Source organism: Vitis riparia, chromosome 2 (assembly GCF_004353265.1).
Source record: "Vitis riparia cultivar Riparia Gloire de Montpellier isolate 1030 chromosome 2, EGFV_Vit.rip_1.0, whole genome shotgun sequence".
Classification (NCBI taxonomy): domain Eukaryota; kingdom Viridiplantae; phylum Streptophyta; class Magnoliopsida; order Vitales; family Vitaceae; genus Vitis; species Vitis riparia.
The window spans coordinates 12,416,705-12,430,876 of NC_048432.1; the positions used below are offsets into that span (position 1 = coordinate 12,416,705).

At 29.5% G+C, this 14,172-nt stretch overlaps 1 protein-coding gene and 3 non-coding genes across 4 annotated transcripts; 3 read left to right on the top strand and 1 right to left on the bottom strand.

Moving 5' to 3' along the window:
- The first annotated feature begins 2,620 nt into the window (after window positions 1-2,620).
- LOC117908239 lies at window positions 2,621-2,712 on the top strand. Its single transcript, XR_004650177.1, has one exon. It is a non-coding gene; the product is annotated as a small nucleolar RNA U61 (small nucleolar RNA).
- Window positions 2,713-2,830: 118 nt separating this feature from the next.
- Window positions 2,831-2,921, top strand: LOC117908253. The gene has a single exon (XR_004650179.1). It is a non-coding gene; the product is annotated as a small nucleolar RNA snoR14 (small nucleolar RNA).
- Window positions 2,922-3,092: 171 nt separating this feature from the next.
- LOC117908207 lies at window positions 3,093-3,185 on the top strand. Its single transcript, XR_004650172.1, has one exon. It is a non-coding gene; the product is annotated as a small nucleolar RNA Z101 (small nucleolar RNA).
- A 6,274-nt stretch (window positions 3,186-9,459) lies between these two features.
- On the bottom strand, window positions 9,460-11,237 carry LOC117931468 (S-norcoclaurine synthase 1-like). The gene is made up of 4 exons (XM_034852478.1): window positions 10,983-11,237; window positions 10,337-10,584; window positions 9,943-10,267; window positions 9,460-9,834 (listed from the first exon to the last, which is right to left on the bottom strand). Exons 1-4 carry the CDS (start codon window positions 11,226-11,228, stop codon window positions 9,589-9,591), a joined length of 1,065 nt encoding a protein of 354 aa, XP_034708369.1. The 5' UTR covers window positions 11,229-11,237; the 3' UTR covers window positions 9,460-9,588.
- Between the last annotated feature and the right edge of the window lie 2,935 nt (window positions 11,238-14,172).

The window sequence follows — 14,172 nt, forward strand, 5'->3', positions numbered from 1 at the left end:
TTTAAATATATTATTATTATTATTATTATTATTATGATTTTATTATTTGAGATTTTTTTTTCTTTGGAAACAAACACCTCATATTTTAGTTTCCTAAAAGTTTAGGAAATATTGTGCAAAAAAAAGTCCTATTTAAATAGGGTTGTTTTTTTTTTATTTCCTAGAATTTTAAGAGGAAATATTGTCAAACAAATCTTATTTAATCATAATTACCAATTCAAAAAATAATAATATTATTTATTAAATAATAAACAATAAAATTAATAAAATATAATATTTTAATTATAATTAATTAATTTAATATAAAATAATTATTTATTTATTTATTTTTATACTATATATCAAAGTACAATCATATTGTAAAATATTTTATATCTAAAAAACTTTTACAACAAATTTTATTCTCTATTATATCATATAATTATTAATATCATATAACAAATACAAATTTATTATTGATTCATTTATTATCAAGAATATGAATTTATTTTTAACTTATTAATGCTAGAATAAACTTTTTTTTTTTCAAATTCTTATTTTATAATGTGTTGAAAGAAAAAAAAAATCAAATAATAAAATAATAATAATAATAATAATAACAATAAAATATTTAAAAGAAAATGAAAGGAAACATCTACACGGAATAGTATAGTTGTCGATTGATTTAGATGATATGACAAGTAAAGATGTATTTTTTTGGAATAATTGGATGACGGTTAAAAAGTATATGTATTTTAAATTATTTTTAAATAAATGAAGATAATATTAATTTAAAAATTTTGGAATTCTTTTTTTCATATGTTTTCATATTACTGAGTCAAATATCACTTTTCCTTATAATCCAAGTCTATATTTTTTATATAAGAATTTTTATTTCTTAAGTTAGAAAAATTAGCATTATTCTCTATTTTAAAAAATAAAATATTTTAAAATTTTAAAATTTTAAAATTTATAGTAGTAAAAAAAATATTTTAAATTTTAAGGTAATGACAAATATTTTGAGATTTTAGGAATTTTGGGTTTTCAAATTATAAACCATATTTGAAAGTTTGATATATTTTGATCTCCTTTCCTATGAAATAATTGCCACCTTACCTATCTACATTTATATTTTTTTTAAAACAACATGGAGCATTTTTGACTCATAAAATGTGTCAATGCTCTCAAGAGTAATTTAGAAATTTGGTCAACAATCCTTTTAGGTTATTTGATATGCAGAAATGAGGAGTAAGAATTGAAAACTTATTCATTTTCTTCTTTTACTCTCAAGTTTGGATGACTTGAATGATGATGAAAGTGGAATAAAAAATGATTCAATTGGAAATAAGTTATTTTTAAAAATACTTTTCAAAAATAAAAAAAATTAAAGACTTTTTAGATAAATTGTTTATAAAAATTGTTTTTTATTTTGATTTTGTCAAAAACGTAAATTGTAAATTCAATTTATATAATGTAAACTAAGTTTAATTCACATCTTATTAAAAAAATTAATTACAAATAAATTAAAGATAAATAGTTTTTAATAAAATATGGATATTAATAATATAATAAAATCATAAATTATATTTTTATAAATATTATAAAACTATAGATATTAACATTAATTGATATATTTTGTTAAAAAAAAATTCTAATACTATTTATAGTATTTTAAAAATATTATAAATATATGAATATTAACATCTTATAAAACATAATTAATTTATTTTGTTAAAAACAAAGAATAATTATTCAAAAGTTAATAATTGTAAATATTATTCTATTTTAAATGAATATAAAAATAAATAAAATTTAATTTTTAAGATATAATTGAGCCAACTTAATTACGATTAAGACATTATAAATTATTTTATTTTATTTAAAATTAATTAATCAAAAATTTTGAATTTCAAATTATTTTTAAAACTTGCAAGATTTATTAAAGAATTTAAAACATTAATTATGTCTATTATTTTTATAGTCATTATAAATATTTTTTGAGTTTTAAATTACTTTTTAAAATTATTAAACTTATTAATGAATTCAGTAAAAAGTTTTATTTGATTTGGATTTATTTTCTTGAATGATAAAAAAGGGGAAAACAGTTTATTTTATTTTACTTTGTTTTTTTAAAAAAACAATCAAATGGTAGCATAATTTTTTTTAAAATAATTTGTTTTTAAATCACCCGTCCAAATAAGTTTTTATTATTTAACCAAAAAAAAACTCTTAAAGGATTTTTTTAAATGAAAATAAAAAAATTTCATATAGATATTATTGACATCTATTTTTTTTTTTTTTGTTATTTTTTTTTTCATTTTTACTTAATATTAAAATGAAAACAAATTATAAAATATTAGTAAACTATTTCTGTCACCGTTTAATTTTGTATACAAAAACCACAAATAAATTCCATTTGGGACAATTTCCCTTCATTAATCTCAAGACATGAAATTAGGGTTAGGGTTTGCCCTATAAAAAGGCCCTTTCTCACTGCTCTTCCTCTCGTCTATCACTCACCGCACCAGCCTCCTTCCCTTGCCTCTCTTTCCCCTCTCTGCCTTCTTCATAGGCCAGTTTCTGCCTTCTTGTTCAAATGCTAGTTTCTGCCTTCTTCTTCGAATGCTAGTTCTGGTAGCTATTGCAATGATGAAAATCTAGTCTTGTGTACCAAAGACTCTCTTCGGAGTTGGTCTGTGATGGTAACACAACCCTCTAAGAAGTTCTGAGCTTCTTTTTTTCTTTTCTTTAAATGTTTTCGTATATGCTGGAGTTTTGATTTTAGATCTGTTTTTTCGAAAACTCGTTCGTTGATTTTGGGAATGTTGTGTGTGGTTTGAGATTGGAAAAAGCGAGGTGACGATAGAATTCATTGGTCTGTCAATCCACTGATATCAACATCAGATGATGTTAAACAATGAATCCCGACAGGTTCTGATCGCCTTCTACATCCCACACATCCACATCTCATTATTTCTTTCTTTCACAAATATTCTCATGATTTTTGACTGATTCTTCTAATTTTTTCTGATGAATGTTGAAGGTTTATTTCGTGAAATTGATAAAAGGGAAAGTGTTTTTGTTATTTCTTGAGTATTGGTGATTGAGTTTGGCAGGGGCAAGTGATGAATCTCATAAAGTAATGGGTAATTTGCGTCTGAATCTTTCCATTGATGCTATTTCACCTTGGAGAACTGATGCCCCCTTTTTTTTTTCCTTTTTCTTTTTGTTATTGTTAAAATTAATTTATACTAATATTTTTTTTATTAAATAGTAAAATTATAATATTTAATTATTAAGAATATATATCATAAAGGAAAGAAATGAAATTTTATAATTTTTTATTTGAATTTTCATTAATTTTATAATTTTATAATTTGGGTTTCGTACAAATGCTCGTCTAAACAATGAATATATTCAGTATATGCAAATAAAATCGCAAGAACAACGCAAGTAGTAGGCATTAGGCAACCACAATCCCTTTAAGGGAAACTATGATACCTTGGTTCAGGCCCTTAGGACCGACCTATGACAGAAAATTTTGTTTTCTTTTTTACGTGGAATCAGAATAACTTCCACGATCATTTTGAATGTTAATATTTTATGTTATTAAGACGATGGAAGAACAAATGCCTCATCATTTTGACTGACCAAAGAAAATCAAAATATTTAATTTTTTTTATTCAGTTAAAAATAATTTATTATATCAGTTAATATAATTAAAATGAATTTATTATTTTAATTTAATTATATTTATTGAAATTAACAGGTCATTTTTATTTAATTAAAAAAATTTAAATATTTTAAAATTTTTCATTTAATCTTGATGTCATCGGAGGTAGAAATAATACAAATAGGTCAATTTTAACTTGCTTGTTTGAGTTCATTGAAATAAGATGTAGTCGCTCCAACTTGGGTGGTTTGGTTAGGATGATGAGTAATTGAAGTCTGATCCAAATTAATACATAATTAGCTCGATTCAATCCTACCTTTAAAAGTGCCTCCATCCAAAGTTTATTTTGAACTCAGTTTTTAAATTTTGAGTTATTTAGGTTGGTTGGATTAAATTAGGGTTGGTTGAATTGTATAATTCAAAATCTATCATTTAAAAAAAAAAAATTCTCTATGGTTATATCAAAATCTAAATAATAAAAAAGATAAAACTTCAAAATAACAAAAAAAAAAAAATTATGTTTTTTTAAAGCACTAAAAAGCATATGATATAATATAATTTGATATCTATTTTTAAAAATCTAAAAATTAAATTAATATTATTATATAGGATAATATATATTATAAATATTGTGAAATTAAGGTTTGGTTAATATCGGTTTTGATGATAATAAAATAAAGTGTAGAACTAATAATTATATTTCAAATGTGTTTAGGTAAGATGTTTTTCAAAGTGTCAATCATAAAGATAAATCAAGTCAAAGAAAAATCATTAAGAAGAAAAAGACTTAAAGATAAGTGTTTTTCAAAACTTAAGTTTCATAAGATCTCTTTGTAAGATTCCTAGTGCATTAGGATTTTTATGCATTACATTTTTTACTTGTGCACTAAAATCATTTATTTTGTTTTAAATATTTTAAAATTGAATGATTTTATATTTTTAACTAAAATCTTGTATCAAATGTTTTTTAAACTTGTTTAAAAGGTTTTAAGTAGAAAAAGTTGGTTGTTGAGCCAAAAAAGGCTCAATCGGTTGAACCGAATGAGGAACCGATCAACCCCTAATTCAACTGGTCGACCCTTAACTCAATTGATCAAGGTGTGCAAAAAAACCTTCTTTCTCTCTCTTCCAGAATGGTTGTTTAACCGGATGAGGAACCGGTCGACCCCCACCTCAATTGGTCGAGTCCGGTCAAGGGGCAGTCGAGGTCCTATGATCACCTATCAATCATTAAATGCTAATGGCTAGTCAATCGATTGACCCCCAACTCAACTGATCAAACCCTCAACAACTAGTTTGGTTTTTTTCTTCTATAAAAAGGCTCCAATGTTCATTGTTTCAAGAGTTTAATATTCTTAAACATTTTTTGAATATAGTTGAACCTTAGGAGAGTGTTTTGAGTGCACCATTGTTCTAAAACTTGCATATTATTAGTGCACCATTCAATCCTAGTTTACTTGTAACATTTGAGTTTAAAGTTTTATATTAAGAGTTTGTGAAATTATTTATCTTTGAGAAGAAGAATCTAAGTATGAGGTATCACTTAGGGATTCTTAAGTGAAGAGTATCACTTGAGGAGTTGTTCAAAAGTGGGGTATCTCTTGATAAGTATAAAGGGTACTTGGAGCCAAAAGTCCAAGAAGGTGGATTTGAACCATAATCCAATTGTATTACTTGAAGACTTAGTTTGAAAGCCTTAAATTAGTGGAACCTCAAGCTTGGGATTGAAACTAGAGGAGAGTGAATGTAGACCGGGTTGCGCCGAATCACTATAAAAATCTTGTGTTTGCATTATCTCTTCCTTACTTCTTTACTTTATATGCAATTGTCTTGACATTGTTTTATTATATACTTGCATATATTTGTTTCTCACATTCATACAATTTAAATTTACAAAAAAAGACCATCATCCTATTCACCTCCTCTCTAGGGTGATTACCTTAAATTGTATTAGTTTAATTTTTCTAACAATTGGTATCAGAGTTAGGCATCTTGTTTAAGACTTAACCGTCTAAGAGATAATGACTAATCCATCAAGTTCATCTCACATTGAAATTTTTTTTAACCACTCGACCTCCATTCTTTATGGGAATCGATTATTCTTATTGGAAAGGAAAAATGTATTGGTTTTTAAAATCTATTAATCTTAATCTATGGGATGTCATTGAAGATGGTTTACATATTCCTTCAAAATTAGAAAATGAAGTGATGGTTCCAAAACCTAAGCAAGAATGTGATGAGTTTGATAAAAAGAAAGTTCAATTAAAAGCCAAAACCATTTATATCTTACATTGTGCTATTGATAGAAATGAATTTAATCGTGTTTGGCAATGTAAGTTGGCTAAAGAAATTTGGAAACTATTGGAAATCACTCATTAGGGAAACAACCAACTTAAAGAGACTAGAATCAACATCCTTGTGCATGATTATGAATTATTTTCTATGAAGGATTTTGAATCTATTGTAGAGATGTTTTCTAGGTTCATGGTGATGGTGAATGAACTTGAAAGCTTGGGAAAAACCTACATTGAAGTAAAGAAAGTTATGAAGATCTTAAGGTCTCTACCAAAGAAATTGGAAGCAAAGGTGACGACTATTCAAGAAGCAAAGGATCTCACTAAGCTCCTACTTGAAGAACTCATTGGGTCACTCATGACTCAAGAGACAAATTTGAACAATCATCAAAGAGTTGAAGAAAATAAGCAAAGTACAGCTTTTAAGGCTTTAACAAATGATGATGATGATGAGGAAAATAGTGAAAGTGAAAGTGATGAAGACTCCATGGAAGAAGAATGCACAAATGAGGATGCCAACATGTGCTTCATGGCTTTGGAGGAACATGAAGATGAGATAAATTATAACTCTAACTATAATGAGTTTCAAGATATACTTCAAGAATTATATTTTGATCTTGAAAAACTTGGGTTAAAAAATGTCTCTCTCAAGAAAAAAATTTATTGTCTTCAAAATGAGCTCAATGAGCTTAAGGAAAAATTTGAAAATATTGAGAAGACAAAAATCTCTTTTGACAAGGAAAATGAGGAGTTGAAAAAGAAAAATGAATGGTTAACATCCTCTCTACAAAAATTCTCAAATAGTCAAAATACTTTTGATATGATTTTGGCAAGTCAAAAGTGCATTTTTGATATAAAAAAATGGGGTTAGACTACAAGCCTTTCAAAAATAAAAAATATTTTAAGAATTATTTTGTAAAGGAAGCCTCTAGTTTTTCACCTTCAACTATTTGGAATCTTTGTAGAAGAGGAGGTCACATTAGTGATATTTGTCCCTTAAGAAAATCTCATCATGTTCTTCAAAACTCTAAATTATTTTGGATTCCAAAAGAAAGAAAGACTAACCCTCTAAGACACAAAAAGATATGGGTACCAAAGGTTACTTAATTTGTTTTGTAGGAATCCATGCAAGAAGAATGATATGCTTACCTTGGAAAGAGTATATTGATAATATTGGTAATGGTATCCATTCTAAAGCTTAATTTGCAATATCATTTTATCATTTTGCTAACACTTGGTATAATTTTTGTTAATAATATAACATTTGATATCACATTGATAAAATTGCTATATTTGTTAAACCAAGGTTTGGATTAAAAATAATATTTTTTTTAATATATACCTAGGTAAAATTGAATGATCATATGCTCGTGTGTTCTAATAGTGTTATTTAATGCATGTTTAAATGCATATGTTCTCCCATATATCTTTTCAAAATCATGCTTTAAATTGAGAATGCTCTAAGGTTGAGCAATCTTTTATTTGGAAAATGTTCTCAAAAAGGGGAAGATTCATTTTCATGAGAAATTATAGTATGTTTGTTTATTTTTATCTTTTGATATCATGTGATTCCCCTTATATGCTTTATTGAGACTTTTTGTTGATGACAAAAAAGGGGAGAAGTAATGGTAGGTTGCTAACTTAAGAATAAATATTAATATCGTTTTAGCAATCCTATTCCTATTGATGTTATGTGCTTTATTGGTTATAATTACATGCATCATATTTAATAATAATATCTTGTCAATTGCTAAATTGCTCTTTATACTATTTATGTTTGATTATATCATTTTGAGCACCCTTAATATACTCCTTAAAGTTTCTAAACTTGAATATTTTCTAAATTCAAAGGAGCATGTATTGAGGGGGAACTTTTTAGCAACCTTCGTTTTGTCATTATATAAAATGGGAAGATTGTAAAATCAAAGTTTGGTTAATATCGGTTTTGATGATAACAAAACAAATTTTAGAACTAATAACTATATTTCAAGTGTAATTAGACAAGACGTTTTCCAAAGTGGAAATCACAAAGACAAATCAAGCCAAAGAGAAATCATTAAGAAGAAGAAGACCTCAACGAGAAGTGTTTTTCAAGACCCAAACTTTATAAGATCTCTTTGTAAGGTTGTTAGTGCACTAGGATTTCCATGTATTACATTCTTTACTTATGCACAAAAATCATCTAAGAGTTATTTTGTTTTAAATATTTTAAAATTGGATGATTTCATATTTTCAATTAAAACCTTGTGTCAAATGTTTTTCAAACTTGTTTAAAAGGTTTTAAGTTGAAAAAGTTGGTTGTTAAGCCAAAAACGGCTCAACCGGTTGAACCGGATGTGGAGCCAATCAACCCCCAGCATAATCGGTCAATCCCCAGCTCAATCGGTCAATGGGTGCAAAAAAACATTCTCTCTCTTCCAGAACGGTTGTTCAACCAGATGAGGAACCGATCGACCCCCACCTCAACCAGTCGGGGTCCAGTTAAGGGGCGGTTGAGGTCCAACGGTCACCTACTAAGCATTAAATACTAACGGCTAGTCAACTGGTTAACCCCCAACTCGATCGGTCAATCGGTCAAACCCTCAACAATTACTTTGACTTTTTTCCTCTATAAAAAGATTTCAATCTTTATTGTTTCAAGAACTTAATCTTCCTAAATATTTTTTGAATATATTTGAGCCTTGAGAGAGTGTTTTGAGTGCACTATTATTCTAAAACTTGCATATTATTAGGGCACCATTCAATCTTAGTTTACTTGTATCATTTGAGCCTAAAGTTTTATACTAGGAGTTTGTGAAATTATTTATCTTTGAGAGGAAGAATCTAAGTGTGAGGTATCACTTAAAGATTTTCAAGTGAGGAGTATCACTTAAGGGGTTGTTCAAGAGTGGGGTATCTCTTGAGAAGTGTAAAAGGTACTTGAAGCCAAAAGTCTAAGAGGGTGGATTGGAACCATAATCCAATTGTATTGCTTGAAGGCTTGATTTGGAAGTCTTGAATTAGAGGAACCTCAAGCTTGGGATTGAAGCTAGAGGGGAGTGGATGTAGGTTTGGTTGTGTTGAACCATTATAAAAATCTTGTGTTTGCATTCTCTTCCCTACTTCTTTACTTTATATGCAATTGCCTTTACATTATTTTATTATATACTTGCATATATTTGTCTTTTACATTCATACAATTTAAATTTACAAAAAGAGACCATCATCTTATTCACCCCCCTCTAGGGTGATTACTTTAGATTGGATTAACCTAATTTTTCTAGCAAATATTATAAAATATTAATATGGGTTAGATTGGAGTTGTTTGAGTCTCACTCGTATTGAGTTTGAGTTGAAAAATCCTAATTCAAACTCAACCTGAGTATTGAAAATTTATTGCCTCAATCCGTCCAAATGTTGGGTTGGATTTGGATTAGGATGAGTCCACTCAAATCACACTCTTAAATGTAGCTAATCACAAATTTTGAATGCATTTGTCTAAATTATCTTTAGCTGGGAAGTAACAAGACAAACTTCGGAAAAAGCAATGAGTTAGCTTCGTCCCAATTACCTATAGTAGCAAATTGCAATTGTCTTAAATCACCATTGATCACATGATTATTCAACTCAATTCTTCCAACAATACATGGTTATCATGGTCTTTCAGTTCTCCAACTTCATATGACTGATTATACTTTTACCATCAAGTTTCCTGCTAAATGCAAATTTATAATACTCCTCCCTGCTTACAGATTTATAGATTGCACCATTCTCCTTTACAAGCTCTGGTAAAGGACCAATGATTGTCTCAACACTAGGAGAATGGAATGCTGCGATGGAGAGGCGTTCCGTCTCTGGGTTCACCACCGCTCTATGCTCTATGCTCTTGTATTCCCCATTGCTCATTATCTGCTCACAATCAATGAAACCATGAATTATTTTACCCGTCAACTTTCAGGTTGCCAATGACCATATTAATACAAGGTAATGTTACTTAGGACATTTAGGGTTAATTACCTCAAGAATGTCGCCAATGTTGACGATCAATGCACTGGGGACAGGCCTTATCGGTATCCATTTACCATTTTTCTTTATTTGCAAGCCTTGTACTTCATTGACTTGAACAAGAAGGGTAAGTCCACAAATATCTGAGTGGGGAGTGAGACCTATAACCTTGCTTGCATGCACACAAGGGGGATAATAATTCATTCTTATCTGTTGTCTTCCCTTTTGAAACATATTCATGAGCTGCCCAGGATCGACCTTAAGGTTCTTAGCCATCAACTCCAAAAGGCAGATTGAAACTTTTTGGAGCTCTGATGAATACTTGTCGAAGGTTGCCCTGGTTTACAAGGTGGAAGCTTAAGCAATGTGCCAAGCATACTGTAATAAAAGGAGTAGATCTATTTACCTGAAAGAAGTGGGTTCTTGAGGCCAGAACCTCATATTTCTTTCAGAGGCTGGAAGGGATAGAAGAAAAAGTATATCAGCCCAATCAAGCTTCTGGTCTTGGGAAACAACAAAGTGTTGGCCATAACCTTCCACCCCATTTGGTAGTTTTGCATATGCATTCTTCTCCTTTAGTGGCAATTTAAAGAACTCTTGAAGGTCTGCCTTCATTTTCTCAATTACTTCTTCTGCTACCCCATGATTTATCAACTGTTTGATGACAATATGCTCAATTTAACATAAGACAGTAGCCCATTAAGATATAAGGTAAAACTATCCAACAGACTCGGCTATAGCTGACTTCAATGATTTTAATTTACACTTTCAATAATTACCCAGAATAATAAAGATTTTTTATTTTTCACCAAGGTGGTTTAGATCTAATTATGTTGACATGATCTAAATAGTAACAAAGTCTCCATCTAAGAGAAATTGAAATGGGGAATTTTTAGCACTTACTGTTCAAGATAGATTAGAACAATATATCATAAATTAATTTCATGTGGATCTTTTGCAGCCAAGACACAAATTCCAAGGGATAAAACTATGGATGCAGCTCAAAACAGGAACTCTATAAGAATCCCAAGAGATAAGGATAAGGATTGTACCTGGAAGAAGCCCCATTCTTTACAGGCATAGTGAAGTTTACCCATCTCATCTTCAGCAACCAAGAGCCTCCTCATATCTATGGTGGGAATCTGGATAGACTCGTCCGCCAAAACTTCTTCCGACTGGAGTTCCGGCCGGAGGTACCGGCTTGGTATTTCACCTGGGTTGTTGGAAGCGAGAGCTTGGACATTTTCAACTGGAAGAAAGAATCCCGACTCTGTGCTCATCTCTTCACCCACCACCATTTGTTGTCTCCACAGGGTTTCTCAGTATTATATATTATAAATCATATACATGTTTTGCTTTATTTTCTTTGAAAACGACGCGTTACCTAAATTTTGCTTGCGAGATACAGAAAAAATCTAAAGATTCGTGCACCTAAAAACCAAGGCTCATTTAAGACCTGGACTTTAGATTGAAGAGCCTTCATTCAAAGTTGCTGAAAAAAACTTTGAATTTAATTTTCAAATTTGCAGTCGAAAATCTTTTAATATTATGTTAAAGAACTGTTGTTGAGGCTTTGGGACCAGGGTTTTTTTTTTTTTTTTTCAATTTTTTAATATTTAAATTTTATTTAATAAGACATATTTTTTAAAAATAGTGTTTATAAAATATTTACAAAAATATCATCATGCTTCTAAAATCATCCTTTAAAATTATAATTTTACATGCAAAAACCGATTTTTCAAAATGAGATTTTATCATGAGCATAATTTAAATTTGTATTAAAATTGTCTTTTAAGATGAATAGTTATAAGGTAACTTGTCTTTTTGAAAATGAGATTTTAATATAGAGACAATTTATAAATTTATATAGAGATAATTTTGACATGAGTAGTGTTATATTTCTCATAATTTTCAATTTTTCAAAATTTTCTTTTGAAAACAAATGTAATTGTACCAAAAAAAAAAAAAAAAACCCATATCATTCATCCTAATTTTGATTCTTACCTATCAAAGCTATGATTAATCCAAGTTCTTGTGCAATCTTGGCTACAAGTTACCTCTTTGCTAATCTTCATGATTTATAGTGTAAATAGGGATTCTTTTTCTTCGCTAATCTTTTGGTTTTGCAATGGAAATATGGTTGATGAGTTCAATGACCTAATTCTGTTTTAAATTTGTTTTTCTTCTTTTTCAAAATGTGCTTGTCAATATATTCACAATGATTTTAGAATGAAAAATTTAGGTTGAAAGCAATAAGGACCTTTGTGTCATTGGAAAAAGGCTCACTTAAAATTAGTTGTCATTTTGATTGTGCCAAAGTATTATATTTGTTTAAAATTTTGAAGGTACTAAACTTTGAATCATTGTAGGGACCCCTCCCCCTGATGACACGTGACACGCATTTCTATCCGGATTCCCCCAAGAGGACACGTGATACGCTTTTCCTATCCGGACTCCCTTAGGGAGAAGCATACGACACTCGCAAACACCACATCCAGACGACCGCCATATCACATCCAGATGATCGCCATATCCTGTCCGGATATATTGTTGTCCGGATCGTTGACCAAAGTAAGCAAATCTTATTACGTCATTCCGACAGCCTGCCACAGCCCACATTCCGCCGCCTGCAGAGCGAAAGGACAGGAATGATGACAAGTCACCTCCCACGATCTGTGACAGCCAAGTCACCTCCAAAGATCTCTGACAACCGCCCGTGGGGTGATGATAGCCCTGCCACCACCTAGAGACATCATGACGAGCCAAGAAGTCTCCTCACCATTAAAGAGGGAGACAGAGCTTCTATCATTATATATATAAACCTTCACATAAGGAGGAAGGTAAGCTTGCTATACCTAATAAAAGGCCAACTGATAAATCTCTTTAGATACATGGCTGACAAAACCATCGGAGGGTGTGTCCGGACACTCTGTCCGGACATCTTTTGCAGGGACTACTGAACCAGAACTCAGTATTGGTTGGGATCGTGCTTCCATTTAGCAGCTACGTGGATCACAGGGACGCGAGGCCTCAACAATCATGACATTAAAAGTATATAATAAAATTTTTAAATAGAAGTACAAGTAAATAAGATTAAAATAAAAATAAATGAACCTAAAGGAATAAAAAATAAGGTCAAAATATAAATAAATATAATTGAAATACAAAACAATGAGACCTTAATTACCGTACAAAGGAATAAAACTCAGGTACAAGGCAATGAGAGTCGAGTTGGAAACATAGTACCACTTTATTGGTGGTGTTTTTTAATAAGTACAAAAAAAGTACACTAAAAAATATATTTTTAATTCTATGTATATTTTATTAAAAATGGATGGATGCTTGTACACTAATATAAGAGAATTGTGGAAAAACAATGTTACCATTATTTAGAAAGTGAGGTTTCAAGCAGACTATGGTGAAGTTCTTTAATTTTATTTCAATACTGAGTAAGATATTTTGTGGAAAGTTTTAATACTTTCCGTGTATCATGTTTGATTGTACATATCTATAGTTATAAATTGTGATATCCTACATTGAATATGAAAAAAAGGTTTTAGTGTCATATATATGTTTGAATTTCTCTTAATCTTATAAATACATTTAAATGTTGTGAGGATCCTTTGGACCTAAAGTGAATAATATTTTCATTATTAGGAGAGGTTCGACCATTATAATGGTATAATTAGAACTAATCCCCAACCCTTTTGTGTGACACAACAAGGATATTGTCTTTATATGTAGGGATGACAACGGGGTGGGTTTTTTCTGGTACCCGCCTCGTCCCGCTCTACCCCTAATGGAACAGAGTTTAAATTTAATAAACGGGTTTGGGACGGGTATGAGATTTTTTTTAAACCCGCGGCGGGTTCGGGTATTGCCCCATCCCGCTCTGTTCTGCTCCGTTTATATATAAAATTAATTTTAAAATTAAATTTAATTTAAATTTTAAAATTAAATTTAATTTAAATTTTAAAATTAATTTAATTTAAATTTTTATTTTACTATTTTTAATATATAGATAATAATAAAAAATTAATAAAATAAGTTATAAAAAATATAATGATTTTATTATTTATAAAATATATTTATTTTAATGTAATTAAAAATTTTAAAAGTAATTTAAAAAAAAAAATTAAAAAAAAAAAAAAAAGAAAGCTAAACGGGCGGGGCGGGGTGGGGTTGGGAGGGGGGCAATCTGTCCCGAACCTGCCCCGTTGCCATTCCTATCTATATGGGGAG

What these genes read in the sequence shown, in the direction of transcription:
- LOC117931468 (XM_034852478.1), bottom strand. Translation starts at nt 11,228, where the DNA reads ATGGTGGTGGGTGAAGAGATGAGCACAGAGTCGGGATTCTTTCTTCCA. An exon ending in AAGAATGGGGCTTCTTCCAG is followed by an intron (nt 10,585 to 10,982) that starts GTACAATCCTTA and finishes GTCATCAAACAG; the next exon opens with TTGATAAATCATGGGGTAGC. An exon ending in CAAGAACCCACTTCTTTCAG is followed by an intron (nt 10,268 to 10,336) that starts GTAAATAGATCT and finishes CTTGTAAACCAG; the next exon opens with GGCAACCTTCGACAAGTATT.